Raw genomic sequence first — 19559 nt, forward strand, 5'->3', positions numbered from 1 at the left:
CAGAAATGCATACATATGTTCCCCAAAACACATACACGATTGCTCAAAACAGCACTGCTCATAATAGCCCCAAACTGGAAACAAACCCAAATGCCCAACAATAATACAATGAATAAATAAATGAGTAATCCACCGCTACATGCAGCAACATAGATAAACCTCATAACGCTCAACTAAAGACACAAAATAATCTACAGCGTGTGATTCTATCCACATAAAATTCAAAAGCAGGCAAAGCTAGTCTATTATGTGAGAAACAGATAGCTGGGAGTCTCTGGAGAACAGGTCATGTTTGTGGATCTGGACACAGATGTGTTTTGGCTGTGGAAATTCATCAGGCTCCAGACTTAGGCCATGTGCTCGTGCCTGTAGTAACTTCTATTTGACAAAAAGTTAAAACAAATAATGAGGCAGACACCAGACGTACAGACATGTTGATGTTATAGTGACAAAAGCTCTTAATGGTTGCAGGGACACAATATTAAATGTGAGCGGATTCATTGCCTTTCTAGCACCTCCCGCAGAAGCTCCTGTGCTTTGCCTGCTTGTGAGCATAGCTTCAGATGAACTGACCAGGAGAAACAACAGAAAGGCCAGGAGCAGCGGGAAACATACAGAGAGACTTTTACACAGAAAAGAGTGAAAACAATTGGTGTGAAAGGAAATGTGGAAAAAGGCCAGGAAGGCAGAGGGAGGGGGGGAAAAAAAGATCAGAGCTCAGGGGAAGAGAGGAAGGAGTGGGCTGAGAACCACGGCAGGCACCTCGAGTCTCGTTCTGGTGTTTGTTTGAATGGGTCTCCGTGAAGAGTGGTCTGTGGACCCCTGGAGCCCATTCAGGCTGGACCAATAGGGAATGGTACCCTCATAATGTGAAGTTAAAAAATTTACAGAATACCTCATGTTATTTTATTTCTGTAAGAATTTAAATGTATGTTATTTGTTGAAGCACAGAAAAAGGTCTGCAGAATGCAAACTAAACTGGTCAAACACATACATCTAGGGCTTGGGATTGGATAGGGTAGTGAGGTGGGGGTACAAGAGAGACTTTTCTGGGGGAGGGAGAGAATAGGACAATTTTAAGAAGGTAGCTTGCTTATATAATAATAATTTTTTTAAAATAAAAGAAGCCTAGAAGAGAGCCTCTGTAGGGAAGTGGGGACCTTCAGAAAGAAGAAAATGGTATGTTCTAGGAAGGAAATGAGCCTTTCTCAATAATCCTAAGAAAGGAACTGGGACCAACTGAGTTGTTCCTTAGAGGATTCTGGCTAGAGGATCTGGAACCTTCCCATAGCCAGCCCTGGGGGCTCAGAGTCCCTGCCCCACAGGCACTGGGCAGGAACACCAGGGTTCACGCATCGCTCTTCTACTTCTCCACCACTCCCTTACCCATCTCTCACCTCAAATCTACCCTGCTTTCCCTACTGTCTCCCTCCTGAGTTTATCACCTCACCCCCATGCCCCGACCCTCTCCACACATATACCTTCCTGCTCTTTTCTACACACCACCCCCAGCAGTGAAGGGTGAGTGCCCAAGGTAGCAGAACTAGACCCTCACAGACCCTCGACCTCCAGCTCCTGATGGAGCTCCTGGATCCCAAGGGGGTGGCGGGTGGGGGGGGCAAGAGGAGAGGGTGTACACTTTAGGGAGCAAACAGGCACGGGGCGGCCTGAAGGCACTACCTTGACCTTGTAGACATTAAGCCCAAGTTCTGCCTTGGGAGTCATGTAGGGGAGGGGGAGGTCACTCTTGGGCAGCTGCTCCTGGCCTTTCTCAGAGGCAGTCCCCTGTCCTCTTAGAGCCTCCCGCCCTTCCACACACAGAGAGAAAGTATCGAGATCCATGGCTAGATCACGCCCCCTTCCCACAGGGCACTGTGAGTTCACCGTCATAGCTAATAAATCCGCTGCTCCCAGGCACAGCTGACCCTTCTGCAAGCACTTGGGCCAACACAGTCCATCTTTACCCCAACCTGTGGGGCAGGCAGTGCCAAGGATGGGGGTGACACCCAGGGGTAAAGTCACCGTCCAGTCCTTCTGAGGGTGGTACAGCCCGTTCTCTGCTCTGTCTACAGGTCATCCACCACCCCCACCCACCCAGGGACACATATGGTCTCATCTCTGCATTTTAAAAGTACATTTTTCACAACGCCCCATAAAGAGAGGAGTGTGCACTTCCGATGGGGTGCCAGCCCTTCCTCAACACCATCTTTTGTTTTCTGGGCTGCTCCTTAGAGTCCTCATTTCCTTCAGAGTCTCAGCCTCCAGTGCTTTGAAGCCCTTCCTGTGCTCTCCTGCTAGTGGGCCACACAGGCTACTTCTAAAGAAACGACCAGACAACACGCACCTCAAGCTTGATCATGTTGTGAAAATCACAACCTTGTGAGGAAGGCAGCTTGGCTGCCTTCATCCTATTTCTAAAGCAGGACTAAACAAAAATGAAAAAGAACAGTGGAGCAGGGAAGAAGAGGATCGGGAAGGAAACCTCAGGGCCACCCAAGAGAAAAAGACTTTACCAAGACACCTGCTGACAATCTACAAGGCAACAGAAGGAATCCCAAGTACAAGGGCTCCTGGAGGAGCCAGGAGTTGTTCTTCCTCCATCTTCAAGCAGAAGGCTTGCTGGAGGATTCTGACACTAAATGAACCAAGAATCTAAGCAAAAATGTCTTTCTTTTCTGTGGAGGAAGCAACCAAAGGAAAGAGCTGGCTTTACTTACTAAGTACCCCCTGCCCTGTAATAATGGTCTGTGTCTGACTCTCATCCCCTGGGCACCACAGACCACTTTCCCTAAGGATAAATGAACAGACATTATGAAATGCCTAGGGTATGCCAAACACTTCCACATAAACTTGTCTCAGTATATCCTCAGCACAAACCCCCAAGGTACATAATATTTTCCCATCTTACACACAACGAGATGGAGAGTTTAAAGAATCAGATCACTTACCTGAGTTCACAAAGCCAGTGGGTGGCCACAGATGACATTCATAGCCAAGGCTACCTGTATCAAACCCAGACTCCCCTCCCCTATGCTGTGCAGCTCCCTGGCACCTGTAGGGGAAGTGTTCTTACCTCTCAACCCTGATCTGGAAGCCCCAGGTAGAGGGCTGGACAAAGGAGTCAGGGCTGCCCAGGAGGGCTCTCTATTGCGAGACCCTGAACCTCAGGCAGAGTGATAAGCCAAAAAAACAGTTGATACAGACACATCCAAGACACCTCTTACTCCCCAGGGTACTGCCCCTCTGCTCCCGCTGGCTGGATTCCCAGAGCTGCCCTGCATCCTGTGCTTTCCCAGCCTCCTTCCTCAGCATACATTTCATTTCTGTGAGCTCCTGCACTTCTTCCTATACTTTCTTTTTGGATCTAAATCTGTTTGTGTTGATTTCTGTTGCTACTGATCAGAGAACATGATCTCATTCACCACCCATCCAGCCTCCTTCCCCCATCTCTAGTCCCCAGAACAACACAGACCCTGCAAAGCTGGTTATTTACCCTCCGAAGCTGCCTATCTCATGGTTGGTCAGGCCTGGGGGCTCACTCCAGGGCTCAGCCCCCAAGACAAGTTTATAAAGGGACAGAAATGATGATGCAAGCAGCAGAATGGGACAGAGTGAGCCGAACTAAGAGACCAGGGAAAGAGGGACATTTCCATGTGTTTCAGCCACAGCTAATCCTATCTGTACAGTTCAGCAAGGGCAGTTCTTTCTGTCCATGCCACCCACTTCAATCAGTCCCACCAGGATGGAAGGCAAGCTGAGGCCAACCGGTGCCAGGTTCATGGCAGAGCATGCCTGCATTACCTCCAGAAGGCTGTGTATGTCCAAGCTTTAGGATGGTACATGGGGGTGGGGTGGGGTTCCAAGCTAGGTGAAGCCACAAGACGGAAAGGGGAGAGGCTCAGTGGCCAAAGGACAGAGAAGAAATTCAGGGAGACGTACGTGTTCAGAGGCTAGGCCTTCCAACCTCGGGAGGAGGCTGGGAATGACTGAGTCTACAGAGTTTCCAAAGCTTGCTCTATTTAGGCAATCTGGGGATTGGAACAGAAGTTACAAGAAACGTTAGCTGCAAATGGTTAAGAAGGCTTCTCAGGGAGATTCTCAAACTCTTTTCCTGTAGGGAATAGATTTCTGACACAGAAAGGCAAGTACCTAAGGCAAACTGGCAGGACCGGATCTGACTCAGGGGTAAGGGATACTGGCCAGCACCCAACCAAATTGCAAATAACTTTAATCACCCAATCATTGGTCCCTGGGGCCAACTCAGAACTCAGAAGAGCACCCTGGCTAGAATTAAGTCTAAAATAAGCAAGAAAAAAAGTCACATGGTGAAAGCATGAGAAAAACTGAAACAGAGTCAGGATAAAGTCTAAAAATAAGAAGGGGGTGGACATCCCATCAATGGGCTTCCCCACAGGCATTGAGAAGCTGCCCTTATAGGATTGCCTGGTTCCTGGACAGTGAGGAATTCAAGAAGGATATTGTTGGCTGTGGCAGCCTTATTTATAAATTTTTATTACCCCTTCTCTGTAACAGTTCTCTGACAGACTTGTCACTGTCACTCCACAAATCACCTAAATGTATTTATAGTATGAGCTGAATTCTGTGTGTTCCCATAGTAAAAGCTGCGTTTGGCCTTCCTCCCCTCCCCCACCCCCATCTAACACTCAGTGGAAGATCTATTATGATCCTGGGGGTAGCAGGAGTGAGGGGAAGATGGAATATAACACCTGCCTTTTAGAGTTTCACAGGCTGGGGCAGCAGTGGTGACAGGTAGTGAAGCAACCCCGACTACAATATGGAATTGTGTGAGGGGGTCCCCAGAGTACAGGCAGATTACTGAGGAGGGGGCAATTAATTCTGCTTAGAAGATGAAGGCTCTCAGAAGAGAGAAGATCAAAGCTGGTCCATGAGGAGTGAATATGAATTCTTCCAGTAAAAAGCTAGGAGGGGAGACATTTTTTAAGCAAAGGAATGACATGCAGTTTCCAAGTGAATGGCATGATTGAGAGACACATTCCATAGGCTTAGGAAGGTGACACAATTTGAGAGATGGGTCTAGAAAGGGAAGCAAGAATCATATTGACAAATGCCAAGGTACAGAATGCATGCTGCTGCTGCTAAATTGCTTCAGTCGTGTCCGACTCTGTGTGACCCCATAGACGGCAGCCCACCAGGCTCCCTGTCCCTGGGATTCTCCAGGCAAGAACACTGGAGTGGGTTGCCATTTCCTTCTCCAGTGCATGAAAGTGAAAAGTGAAAGTGAAGTCGCTCAGTCGTGTCCAACTCTTCACGACCCCATGGACTGCAGCCTTCCAGGCTCCTCCGTCCATGGGATTTTCCAGGTAAGAGTACTGGAGTGGGGTGCCATTGCCTTCTCCTACGGAATGCATACTTGATCCTAAATGCATGGGAAGCAGGATAAGTGAACTGATTGGCTAGAGAGAAGAGGAAGAATGCACAGCGCCTAGATATGTGACCAAACATTATTCTGGGTGTTTCCCCATGAGGATAGTTTTGGATGAGGTAAACATTCAAACGAGTGGACTTAGAGTAAAGCAGGTTGCCTTCCATAATATGAGTGGGCCTCATTCGACCAGTTGAAGGTCTGAATAGAACAAAAAGAGAGAATTCTCAAAGAAGAGAGAATCCTTAGGATTCTAACTGGAACATGGGCTCTCCTGAGCCTCCAGCTTGCTAACCTACCCTAGAGATTTTGGACTTGCCAACCTCTATAATCATATAAACCAGTTACTTAAAATAAGTCTCTCTGCAGACACAGAGAACACACTTGTGAACACGGGCTGCGGGGAAGAAGCAGAGGTGGGACGAATGGAAAGAGGCACATAGAAATATATACACTACTCTATATAAAATGGATAGCCAATGGGAATTTGCTGTATGACTCAGGGAACTCAAACCAGGGCTCTAACAACCTAGAGGGTGAGAAGGGGTGGGAGGGTCAAGAGGGAGGGGACATATGTATACCTATGGCTGACTCATGTTGATGTATGGCAGAAACCAACACAATATTGTAAAGCAATTATCCTTCAATTAAAAATAAATTAAAAAAAAAAGTCTCTTTACATAGGTAGGTAGGTAGGCAGGCCAGTAAACAGATAGATAGACTTACATATCCTATTGGTTCTGTTTCCCAGGAGAACCCTGACTAACACAGTAAGGAAGAAAGACATCCTCCAGACTTCAGGCTAAGACAACACTGCAGCCCAGGCCATCTTCACATGAATCCATGTGTGTTCAGAGTCAGCACACTGTGACACATGCCCACTCAAAGTGAGGCCCTGTGCCGCTGCCTCCACCTTTGCTGTGTCATTTAATCCAAGAGCTGACTGTGTATCTCCTCTCAGATGGCCACTAGTCACATCAAAATGAACAGATCTGAACAGAGTCCTCATTCTGTTCACCCCTTTTAAAGCAAATGGCACCACTGAGTTGCCCAAAAATTTTGGGTGTCATCCAAAAGCTAGGAGTCATCCAATCACTCCCCCTTACTCAGTCCACCTCTAAGTCCCCTCAGTGTAGTCTCCAAAATCCACACCAACTCCATCTGTGTCTTTCCATCACCTCCACCATGCCCTCATCTGGCCTGGACAATTGCAATAACTTCCCTGTAGTTTCCCCACTTTCTCTGCTCCTACTTTCCTCTCAGGCATGCCTCCAGACATTCTCCCCTCTGTATCAGCCTGAGCTTTTCAAAACATAAACTGGACAATGTCACTTCTCTATTTCAACCCAGCAATGATTTCCCACTGCTTTTTGGATGAAATATACACTCTCTGTGGCCAAGAGGGTCAAACTCATCTACTGCATACTCATCATGCCCATCCCTGCCTGCTTCAAACACTGACCCCTCCCTACCCCCAGAAGACACCCCAAACTTTGGGCTACCTAAGAACCAAATCACTGTTCTTAGGGCCTTGGGATATCCTCCCAAGATATGCCTAGCTTCTTCTCCTTATGCAGATCTTGTCATCAATGGTCCCTCCTCAGAGAGGCCTCCCTGACCTCCCTTTCTAAAGTAGAAAATCTCAACACCAGCACCCACCTGCACCTCTACTAAAGCACCTGGTCTGTGCCTTCATAGCTCTCATCACAATTCAGAATTATCTCATTTATCTGTAAGTTTATCTGTTTTTATTTGTCTGTCTCCTCCACCCCATCCATGACACTTGGAATGTAAATTTTATGTGGCACAGACTTTGTCTTGTTCACCACTGTGTCCTCAAAATCTAACATGGTAAGTACATTTTAATGAAGAATAAATAAAATAACAAATAACTACCTTCTAAGTTTAGGATTATGGTATCAATATGAAAGAGTGGCTAATTGAAGCACAGAGAGGTTAGATAACATGCCCAAGGTCATTCAGCACTAAATGGCAGATCCAGGACTCAACTCCAAGTCTGTTTTACACCAGAAGATGAGCTGTCCATCACTCCCCATGGGTGTCTATATTAACCAGTGTCTATGCACACTTTTCCGCTTTAATAGATCCTTTAGTAATACAATATTTATTAAATACAAACACCTCTGGTGCACCTGTGATATTCCAGGTATCTTGCTGTGTGGACCATGGACATTAAATAAGACAGGGGCTGTTTTCCCAGGGGGCTTCCCTGGTAGCTCAACCAGTAAAGAATCTGCCTGCAATGCAGGAGACCTGCCCAGTTCAAGTCCTGGGTCAGGAAGATCCGCTGGAGAAGGGATAGGCTACCCACTCCAGTATTCTTAGGCTTCCCTGGTGGCTCAGCTGGTAAGAATCTGCCCGCAATGCAGGAGACCTGAGTTCAATCCCTGGGTCGAGGAGACAACCGCAGCACATGATGAGGTAGGCAGGATGGGTGTGACCCAGTAACACATTGGCAGGCCTGTGACTAGCCCAGGGCCAGAAACAAACTGTTTTTGCTTTTTGAATGAATACCTTTCAGCTGTTTTGCTTTTTGTTCCTGATTATGCTGGTAACGGATGCTCAAATCTAATCACTCAATGATCGTCACTGTTCACACTGTGATATTATCATCAGTTTTCTCCCCATTCTTGAAATATTGTGGGTATCTTTCCCCTATAAAGGGCTATGAATGTTATTCTCCACATTTTTGCTACCACAAGTGATGCTCTGATAAACATCACTGTCACCTGTGTACAATGGTCAGTTTATATACTGAAATTAGAAGTGCAAATGCTTGGGAAAAGTTTCTGCTTTTAAAAATGCTGTTTATATGCCAAACTGTCCTCCAGAAAGATTGAAACAAATAAACATTATCAATCTGATCAGTGAAAACGAACATCTCATTTTACTATATATTTCCTCAATTATTCATGACGTGGACCATCTTTTCCAGGGCCCAGAGCAGAATACGTTCCGCAGGAGCATTCACTGAAGGAAAGTGCCAGCATTTGTAATTTTCCTACTAGGAACTCCCTGCTCATATCCTTTGTCCATTTTTCCATTAAGATATTTGGCTTTTCCTTATTCTTTTGCAAAAGTGCTTTATAGCTCATGAATATTAGCAATGTGCTTGCTATATGCGCTGAATTTTTTTCAGCTTACCATTTATCTTTAAACTTTAAGGTGGAATCTTCTTTCTGTTTAAGAGAATTTAAATTTAAATTTAAATCTTCTTTCAGAAAATTTAAGCTTTTAAGCTTAAAACATTTAAGAAAACATTTATTCTATAGCAGAATTTTTCAACATTGGAACCACTGACATTCGGGTGGGATAATCCTTTGTGTTGGGGGCTCTCCAGTACATTGTAGAATGTTTAGCAACCTTCCTGTCCTCTACCCACTAGGTGCCAGTAGCACCCTTCAAGTTGAGACAAATGAAAAAATGTCTCTAAACATTGTCAAAATCCTCCAAAGGCTAAGTCATCCCTGGCTGAAAACTGCTGCTTTGTGGTTTCTGACTTCAGTACCGTGCTTATACAGTCTAGTTCACTTCACAGTTTTTACAAGTGACCCATTGTATTTTTGTCTTGCCTTCCATGGTTTTATTTTTCACAGTTAAGTCTTCAGTCCATGTGGAATATACTTTGGCATAAGAAGAGAACTAAGAAACGAAATATTATGACTACATCGAACTTACCCCTGGGAAAAGGCAGTCCCGCCATGTGCGTAGCTCTTGATATGCGAGACATTTAATAATCCCAATGTACAAAGTTATATGACACCTCATAGAGTGAAGAGTCGCACCTGTCAGCCAACAGTTGGCATGGAGTTGGCCAAGATGGCCAAGACACTTGCAGGCTCGTCTTCCCACAGCTTCAGCAAGTCTCTACTGGGTTTAAACAAGACGTGTTCAATAAATGTTGGTCGAATGGGACTATTTTAGGAATATGTTTGCTAGTGGCTATTTTACCACTTACATAATCAACATCACCGTAAATCAACAACCCACCACTCAGTTCTGGAGTCTGGAAAATTCTCAACAATCTTCCGTTTTAGTAGGAAAAGAACACCAGAGTGAAAGGTTAACTCTGTATGTCACTGTCCTTGGTTTGAGTTTTGTGTACTTTCTAATATATTTTTTAAAACATTAATTATCCTTTAAAAAAATCCTATTAGATTTCTATAGAATTTAATGAATATAGTGGGCTCCCTCTAGTGGTCATAGAAAATCTTCAAATCCCAATGGTCATTACATGGCTAAACCTCAAGACCTTTATTTATAGGACACAGTATATTTTATAATTAATAGGTTCAGAGTGGCTAGACAATGCCTTAAGAGAAGACTTCTAATTATTTTCTTCCATCCATCAGTGGATCTACAAATTGGTTTCATAAGATCACTGTCTAAAACTATGGCTATCATCTTCCCTTCTAAATCCCTCTTTGGGGATTTCCTGTTTCTGTTCAGGATATCTCCCTCCCCCGGGCTTGAAGCTTTGGGTATCTTTGTTCCCTCCAGTGCCCATCAATCCTGTTTGTGAGCTCTGTCCACCACATGGCCCAGTGCCTCTCACAGCTGTTCCCTGCCATCAACTCTCATGGCCCTCATTCAAGTTCTCATGACCTCTCCTCCAGGGGAGTCATTCAGCAGATATTTATCATCCCTCTTTCATACTCCAGCACTGTCCTAGGCTTAGGGGATGCGTTGGGCAGCAAGACAAGACCAGCCTCATCCTGAGCACCCTCTTGGTGGGTGATGCGATCCAGCTCATCCACCATGCTGTTTCTATAGTCCTCCTCTTAAAGCTGGACTTTCCTGACACACCTTCAACCGTCTCCCATGGAACGAAACCCACATCCCTCCATAATCAAGACCCACCCTCACCGCCCTCCAACCAAACAGAGTTCCCTGACACTCCCAGAGTTCAGCCTCTGCTCAGGCTGCCAGACCTTGTGGAATGTGTCCCCAATCCTAGATGGCTAAGATGCCAACAAGTTTTCAAAACCCTGCCCAACTGTCATCTCTCCCCCAGGTCTCCTTGATCTGATGTGATCTCTCCCTTCTTTTAATTTCTCTGGGACTTTTTTCCTCTAACAACTGGGTCTGCAAGTCCTGTAACAATCTCAGTCAATATCACCCATAGGACAAACACAAAATTGGGGGTGGAGAGAGATGAATGAACGAACAAATGAATGAATTCTCCAGGGAATTCTGGCGGGGTAAAAAAAAATCAGACACACAAATTATCTTCTTCAACTTTGTACAGTGTGAATAGTGGGATAAACTGCCATTAAGTTACTTAGTTTTACCATAAACACAAGTCAATGAGGATTTAACAAGTTAAAAAAAAGTATCATTTTTAAAAGTCTACAAATAAGAAATAAGTCAAAGGGGATAGCAAGTTTTTGCTTCAAAGTACAGTAAGCAATGGTGGCCCACTCCGCTACTCTTGCCTGGAAAATCCCATGGACAGGGGAGCCTGGTGGGCTGCGGTCCATGGGGTCGCTAAGAGTCGGACACGACTGAGCGACTTCACTTTCACTTTTCACTTTCCTGCTTTGGAGAAGGAAATGGCAACCCACTCCAGTGTTCTTGCCTGGAGAATCCCAGGGACGGGGGAGCCTGGTGGGCTGCCGTCTATGGGGTCGCCAGAGTCGGACACGACTGAATCGACTTAGCAGCAGCAGCAGCAGCACAGTAAGCAAGTTCCTAAACCAACTAATACAGTAAACAGGCTGAACAGAGTAACTCTGACCATTTATGTTCTGCCATGTGACATTTGCCATAGAATGTCTCAGGTTTTGTATCACTTCCCCATTGAACTTCATGCTCTCCTAAGCAGTTTCATTCCTCTGCTCAAACTTCCAAACATTTTTACAGAGCAGCCGATTTCTAACTCTGATTAACCTGCTTATTAATTTCTGGAAAGTCACCCTACACTTGCAAGTGCAGTGCCTGTCATTTGGAAACCACATGCCATACATCTGGGATATGATGCAAGGACACAAAAAGGCACAAAAAGGAAATGAAAACTATTAACTGTTTTTCTGAAAAGTTCCTAATACTCTCCAGGGCAGGTTGAGCCCAGTTAAAACCAGTGCAAACTGGACGGAGCTCCATGTTTGGCACGATGAGGTCTTCCATACGCCATTAGTGGCTGACAAAGAGTTCATGGGCCACAGGTTTTCTTTTCCTTTCCAGTTCCCTACTTCTGGGCTCTGTCACTAGCATTTTCTCACCACATCCCAGAAGAACATGCCAAGAAAGTCTGCCAGGCCTCTGTTGTTTCCCTCTAGAATATCTCCAGCCAACTGCCAACCCTGAATCGCCTTCTCCCTATCTTTCAGCCCTGACCGACATGGGTGAAAATCAGGAAGATAAGAGGCTGCACACAGTGGATCTGGCCTGGCCTGGGGGTAAGGGATCTGGGTTCCTAACCACCAACTCACTTTCAGGAAGCAGTGCCAGGCCCTGTTACAAACTCTCTACAAGCTCATTCAGTCTTGCATGATTCCATGAGGTAGGTACTATTAGAAACCCCACTTCACAGAATGAAAAACTGAAGCAACAGAGTCATGGAGTTGGTAAGGGACAGAGAATTTGAATCAGGCAGTCTGGGTCCAAAATTCAAGTGTTTGATCACAGAGCCGCACTGTCTGTTGGCCCAGTTCAACAGAGGGACAAGACTTAGTGCTTGAAGTAGAGGCAAATCTCTTGTCAAACCCGGGGTCCCTGCTGAGGAACTCCTGGACACGTCTGGCCAGCTGCCCCCAGGAGCAGGAATAATGTGGTTATATATTACTTGTGTCCACCCAGCTACACCCCTTTTCTCTTTTTCTGAGAACAGCACCCTAATTCTCCTTGAGGTAACCACCCTTTCCCACTCAGCCCACATGATTCTGCTAGTGTCAACCCTCCCCCACACCAGCCTGCCCTCAGGGCAAAGAATGGTCACATGACCCACACCTGGCCAATCAATGTGTCCCATTCTCCAGGCACAGCAATTAGTTCAGGGAGAGGCATCTGCCCCAAGCCAGCAAATCAGGATCAACTCTGGGACTTCTTTCTTTAATCATGGTAAAACATAGACAAAGTTTAAATAACTATTTTAACCACTTAAAAGTGTACAATTTCATGGCATTTAATGCATTCACAGTGTTGTATAACCATCACCACTATCCATTTTCCAGAACTTTTCCATCTTTCCCAATGTAAACTCCATACCCAGCAACAAATACATGCCAAGTCACTTTAGTCATGTCCAACTCCTTGTGACCCCATGAACTATATAGCCCACCAGCTCCTCTGTCCATAGGATTCTCCAGGTAAGAACACTGGAGTGGGTTGCCTTGCCTTGCCCTCCTCCAGCAGGGTCTTCCTGACCCAGGGACTGAACCCGCCACTCTTCCATCTCCTGCATTGGCAGGTGTGGGTTCTTTACCACTGTTGCCAGCTGGGAAGCCCAGTCAGCAACAATAACTCCCTGTATTAGTCTGCTTGGGCTATCAAAACTAAGTACCACGGTTTGGGTGACTTAAACAACAGAAATCTATTTTCTCACAATTCTGAAAGTTCTAAGTCAGAGATCAAGGAGTCAGCACGGTTGGTTTCTGCTGAGGCTTCTCTCCTTGGCTTGTAGATGGCCATCTTCTCCGTGACTTCACATCATCTTCCTTCTGTGAGTGTCTGTGCCCCAATCTCTTCTTACAAGGACACCAGTCCTAGTGGATGAGGGCCCACCCTAATGGCCACACTTTATCTTATCTGCTCCTTTAAAGACCTCCATCTCAAATACAGTCATATTTTAAGAGGTACTATTGCAGGGAGGGTTGGGGGCGGGTAAGTACTTGAACATATGAATTTGGGGAGGATACAATTCAGCCCATAACACTCCCCATTCCTCAATGCTGCCATCTTTGAGAATGGGGAATGCTCTACCTGCTGGGGTTGCTCAGAAGGTCTCATCTACTGCTGGAGCCATTAGTGGCCACGTCTCATCCCAAGGAGATGGTGTCTGAAAATGACACAGGGAAGATCTGAGAGATGGAGAGAAACCCCTGAACCCAGATATACCTGACCTCTACTCTATCTCTAACCTCTCCATTCTAGTTGTATGAGCTAATATGTTTCCTCTTTGTTTCTTTGTTTTAACATAATTAAAAGAGCTAGTTAACGCAAGGAGCTTTTACACCAGAATGGTCCATATGTCCAGGAGGTGCAGGCCGTACCTACATGGCAGCTGTTCAAGTGGCAGAGCCTAGAGTCAAATCCAGGCCTCTCAGGCTCCAGGGGGCCAGTCCCAACCCATCCCTTGGGATGCTCATGTGTTCACAGCACAGTGGGGACCAGGTGGTGCCCAAGTCTCCCACAGAGGCGACTCTGGGGCCACCCCCTGCCATTGCCCTTCCTGCAACATTCCAGAATTCCAAAAGCCCAAACAGACTGAGGGCTCCTATCCTTTCAGCACAGTGACCTAAAGCCCTGCAGCAGTTCCTCCCTTGTGATGACTTTCAGTACAGAGCAAGAGGAAGGCAGGGGACAGGGCAAGACAACAGGCATCCTTTTCACCAACACTTCCTTGAAAGACAGTCTGTAAGAACACAGGATGGGAAACAATTCAAATGTCCTTGGGGTGGGAGGACTGGCCCGGTACCTCATAGGACTGCCCAACAGCCTGACAGGATTCCTCATTTAACCCAAAATGAGGCAGCACTGCTCTCTGATCCATGGACTGATTCAGATCATCTCAGAGGGAAACTGCAAACCGAGAAGGCAACACAGGGACAACATATTTGCGTAAAACCAAGAGGGGAGCTACTCACTGAAATGGATCTAAATGACCTCAAAAACTGAGCTGTCCAACTCTATAGCAACCAGCCGCACATGGCAACTTAAGATTAAACAAGCTTTTGTAAAATTTAAGTACAGTCGATTTACAATGTTGTGCTAATCTCTATTGTACAGCAAAGTGACTCAGTCACACACACACATACATTCTTTTTTTATATTCTTTCCCATTAGGGCTTATTTATAATACGATACATTAGGACCTTGTTTATCCATTCTAAAACAACAATTATAAATACAGTTCGTCACTTATAGTAGCCACATTTCAGGTGTTTGATAGCCCCACGTGGCTAGCAGTAGCTGCTATATTAGCAGAGAGAAAGAACATTTCCATCATCACAGAAAGTTCTATTGGAAAGGACTGCTCAAAAGGACCTCAGCAAATGGGTAAAGGGCCCCCAGAAAGGGGAGCAGGAGAAACAGGGCAGAAAAGGGGAGGGGAATTATTTTTTACATGTAATCTTTTGTAGTACTTGTAGTACACATATTATTTTCCTATTCAAAAATAAACATTTTAAAACTTTAAACACATTTTAAAACATTTAAGTACATAGTAACATAAGAAAAGAAGATACTGGAATCCCCAGGGACACGGGTAAGCCACATGAATCTACAGCCTGGAGCTCTCTGCTGAAGGAAGAGAAGTCTCTTCTGGGGCAGGTGTATGAGAAACAGCAGCACCAGGGGGCTCCTAGGTGGCAGCCCCACACACCTGATTCACACCTGGTGTGCAGGAAGCTCCTATGTCCCTTACATTTTGATCATCTCAGCAACTTCATAATTAGAGTGATTAATAGTCCCATTTATTTTAGTTTCCTGAGGCTGCCACAACCAATGACCACAAATGAGGTGATTTAACATGACAGAAACCTATTCTCTCACGGTTCTGGAGGTCAGAAGTCTAAAATCAAGGTGTTGGCAGAGCTAGCTCCTTCTGAAAACTCTTAGGGAGAATTGTGTCCATGCCTGTCTCCTGTTTCTGTGGCTGCTGACAATCCTGGGTTTTCCTGGGCTTGCAGAAGCATCACTCTGGCCTCTGCCTCCATCTTCCCATGGACTTCTTCTCTGGGTGTTTCCGTGTCTCAAATCGCTTAAACCTCTGTGTCTTATATAAGAACACTCGTCATTGGTTTGGGGGCCTACTCTAAATCCTGGATGACCTCATCTCAAGATCCTTAATTATGTCTGCAATGACCCTATTTCCATGTAAGGTCACATTTACAAGGATCAGGGGTTAGGACTGGGACGTATCTTCTGGGGGGACACAATTCAACCTCAGCTATATTGTTTTATAGACAAAGAGTTCAAGGGCCTCTCACTTGCCTGAGGTCACAAGGCTAGTTCAGAGCACAGTTCAGCCACTCATCCCACCACTGACTCCAGTAAGAGAAGAATCTTGACCTTCCAGCCCAAAGCCTACCCTCCTTTCAGCCTCAAAGCTCCCCGAGCACCCACTTCACAATGGGCAATACACACAGAAGAGCCGCCCCCTTCTCTGGCCTGGCTTATCTGCCTGCTGCATCCTAGGATCTGACAAAAGACTACACTGTCCCCTGGGCCGTGGGAAGGAACGGGGCCCGGGGGATCCGTGGGCATCTCAAATGAGATGGGGATCCAAGTTACAGAGGGTGGTCTCCATGTCCAGACGCCAAAATTCTGGAGGGCAGATCAAAGCCAGAGAGAAAGGGAATGAGTTAAGGCTTCTGGTATTGGAGGAAAAGGTCTTTGTGCTTCTTATGGCAGAGGCGAATGTGCTAGCCTATGGGGTTTCACACTGATAAAAGGTTCTAGTCTGAAGGGCTCAGATCAATCCTCCAGCTCAAGATGACAGGAGAGAAAAAGCAGATGTGGACATGGGTGTGCCCTGCAGCCTGACACAGGCTGTGACGCCACACCCCCTGGGCTATGCTGGCCTCACCTGCCAGGATGGCCTGGGTACAGCCACAAGCCCCTCAGACAATGAACGACAGCATGGTGATGTCTGGAGAGGAGGGCAGGTCACCATGGTCTGACCAGCTTTCAGCCTCCATGCTCATACAAGAGACCTTCTTGGTGGGTCAGGAGTCCCTGGGGGAAGACAGGACACAAGACTGCCTCCAGGTCCTGGCCTTTGACCTGTATTTCCTCCACAACGTCAAAAAAGCCTGCAGAGCCCACTCCAGTATTGGAATCATTTACTGATACAAACAGTGAATTGCTGGCCAAGATTTGGACCTGGTTTGCATATATTTGGGAGCTCCATGTCCCCTCACTGCCTCCCTTCTCCCTCTCCATCTATCATCTGTATCGATGATTTTTAAACTTTCAGTCAGCAACCCACAGCAAGGAACCCATTTCACACTGGCAATTGCAAATATAAATAGCTGAAACAAAAACCTCAGTATTTTTATTCCAGTCTCTGCTAGTTCAAAATTTCAGAACACTGGCTACAACCCACATAACTGATTTTAAGTCTCATAAATGCATTGTGATTCCCAGGTTTGTTTGTTTGTTTTTGGCCACACTGCTCAGCTTGTGGGCTTTTAGTTCCCCAACCAGGGATTGAACCTAGGCCCTCAGCAGTAAGAGCGCTGAGTCCTAACCACTGGATCACCAGGGAATTCCCAGTGACTCCTAGTTTTTAAAAATCTCATCTACATAATTCACATGATTTTACATCCATACAATACTCAGAAAGAACAGGGAAGGAACAAAGGGATTATTTTATACATTTTGCAGATCAGCCAGAAATTCATTGATGGAACTGAAATTTTTTCCCCCACTGAATTGCAACTTCTGACTTCCTGATCTGCTCATGATGTCATTACTTATCATGTCCTTTTCCATTCTATTAAAATCTCAGAAAGAAAGTGAAAGTGAAGCCGCTCAGTGGTGTCCGACTCTTTGAGACCCAATGGACTGTAGCTTGACAGGCTCCTCTGTCCATGGGATTTTCCAGGCAAGAATACTGGAGTGGATTGCCATTTCCTTCTCAGAGTTCCTATCAAAGGCTAGCTCAAGCTCAACTCCCACTGGGTCCCCAGAGTCTGAATTTCCACAGCACAGGTCCACCTTTGTACAAATCTCAGGGCATCTCCCAACCTGGTGATAATAACCATCGGTAAGCTTAGTTTCTGGACCAGGTGAAATGGCTTCAGAAATGCCAGGCAGCTTGTCTAATGGAAGGCATGATAGCAAGGAATAGGGCGCCTGGGTTCAGCTCCTGTGTTCTCTCACCTTGTCTGGCATGGTGAGATGTCTGGGAAATGTTATGATTTTTCACTTACTTGCTGGTATTATACACTGTTCTATGAGAGGACAAGTTTAAGCCCTGAACACAGTGGGGCTGAGACTACACCCTAAATTCTCAATCATAATATGTGCAGAGCTCTAATAAGGACAACCAGAAGACCTAATATGGATCAGGATTTGAGTCACATGGACTAGGAACCAACAAATCCTCATTTCTAGTCACAGCCGTCCTGGTCCATACCACCAAAATCCAAGAGACATGATTATTTGAACAAGTCAGACCATGTTTACAGCTCCTTTCCTCTTCCTCTACCATTATTCCCTCTATCTTCTCCCTTATGTTTGAAACAGAGCTAAGAACACAGTGTTAACACTGTGAATGGTTCATGCTTGTTTCTCCATCTTTTTTTCCCTCCGTCTTTAAAAAGGGATGGCTGCTACTTTCCTAGCATTTGAGCCTTTATTATTAGTCATCTCAAAGAGTTTTTAGCTCCTCCACCAATACCACTGTCCTTATCTAACCAAGTCAGTTAATTTTGCCTGAATATGTATGACACACTACTGCCAAAGATGTAGGAAGAAAGGATGATCCACAAGGTACCATAGATAGCCTGAAACATGAGATGATTCTCTTGACCATGGCTTTGGCAGTTTTGAGCAGACAGAAGAGAGAAGGCCAGGTCTCTAGAAGTCAGGAGCCAGCAAGGATTGAACATCCACTTACCTGGGGGGCAGACACAGTCTGTCGGTGCTTCTCGAACTGTCCGGATCTTGACTGGTCCCTCCAACTTCTGAATCAGGAAGAAATGGGGGGGGGGGCGGAAATAAGGATGAGTTTCGGACGACATGGGGTAAAAGTGGAAAAATCAGCAAAAGCCAATATGTGAAAGATCTACAGTGTTGGTGCTGGTGCTCTCAAGAACAGTTTTTAAAGGATCATTAAATTCTATAGGCAGGTTTAGACTGGGAGAAGAAACAGAAATAAACACTAAGCAATTACTTGGGAGTCCTTGAATAGAAAGTGGCAGGTTTATGCTTTGTAACATTTTCAAATATAAATCCGGGAATGACAAAGGGACCTGCAGTCCCTGGTATGAAGACAGGAGGGCAGAGCAGAGGGAGGCCAGGTAGGGCCAATCAAAACTTACTTCTGTAAGAGTTTTATAGTTTCTGGTCTTACATCAAGTCTTAATCTAAATTAATCAGTCTTTTAATCCACTTTTAGTGTATCTTTGTGTATGGTGTTAGGAAATGTTCTAATTTCATTCTTTTACACAAAGCTGTCTAGTTCTCCCAGCACCACTTACTGAAGAGGCTATCTTTTCTGCATTGTATATTCTTGTCTCCTTTGTCAAAGATAAGGTACCCACAGGTGTACAGATTTATCTCTGGACTTTCTGTCTTGTTCCATTGGCCTATATTTTTGCTTTTGTGCTAATACCATACTATCTTGATGACTGTAGCTTTGTAGTATAGTCTGAAGTCAGGAAGGTTGATTCCTCCAGCCCCATTCTTCTTTCTCAAGATTGCTTTGGCAATTCAGAGTCTTTTGTGTTTCCATACTAACTGTGAAATTTGTTATTATAGTTCTGTGAAAAATGCCATTGGTAATTTGATAGGGATTGCACTGAATCTGTAGATTGCATTTAGTAGTAGAGTCATTTGCAATATTGATTCTTGATGGAAATGTAAATTGATATAGCCACTATGGAAGACCGTATGAAGACTCCTTTAAAAAGTAGGATCAAAACTACCATGTGACCCAGCAATCCCACTACTAGGCATATATCCTGAGGAAACTAAAATTGAAAAAGACACATGTACCCCAATGTTCATTGCAGCACTGTTTACAATAGCTAGGATATGGAAGCAACCTAGATGTTCATCAACAGATGAATGGAAAAGAAGCTATGATACATATATACAATGGAATATTACCCAGCCATGAAAGGGAACACATCTGAGTCAGTTCTAATGAGATGGATGAACCTATAGCCTATTATACAGGGTGAAGTAAGTCAGAAAGAGAAAAACAAATATCATATATTAATGCATATATATGAACTCTAGAAAG

General features: G+C 45.3%; 1 protein-coding gene and 1 non-coding gene across 2 annotated transcripts in view; both read right to left on the reverse strand.

Moving 5' to 3' along the window:
- The window catches only part of COL23A1 (collagen type XXIII alpha 1 chain), a 406818-nt gene that overhangs the window by 352888 nt on the left and 34371 nt on the right, over positions 1-19559 (reverse strand). The window contains exon 2 of the mRNA XM_055551748.1: positions 18210-18276. Coding sequence (XP_055407723.1) covers positions 18210-18276 — 67 coding nt within the window. The remainder of the gene's footprint in view (positions 1-18209; positions 18277-19559) is intronic.
- Positions 16781-16853, reverse strand: TRNAK-CUU (transfer RNA lysine (anticodon CUU)). The gene has a single exon. It is a non-coding gene; the product is annotated as a tRNA-Lys (tRNA).

This window comes from Bubalus kerabau, chromosome 1 (assembly GCF_029407905.1).
Source record: "Bubalus kerabau isolate K-KA32 ecotype Philippines breed swamp buffalo chromosome 1, PCC_UOA_SB_1v2, whole genome shotgun sequence".
In the NCBI taxonomy this organism is placed as follows: Eukaryota; Metazoa; Chordata; class Mammalia; order Artiodactyla; family Bovidae; genus Bubalus; species Bubalus kerabau.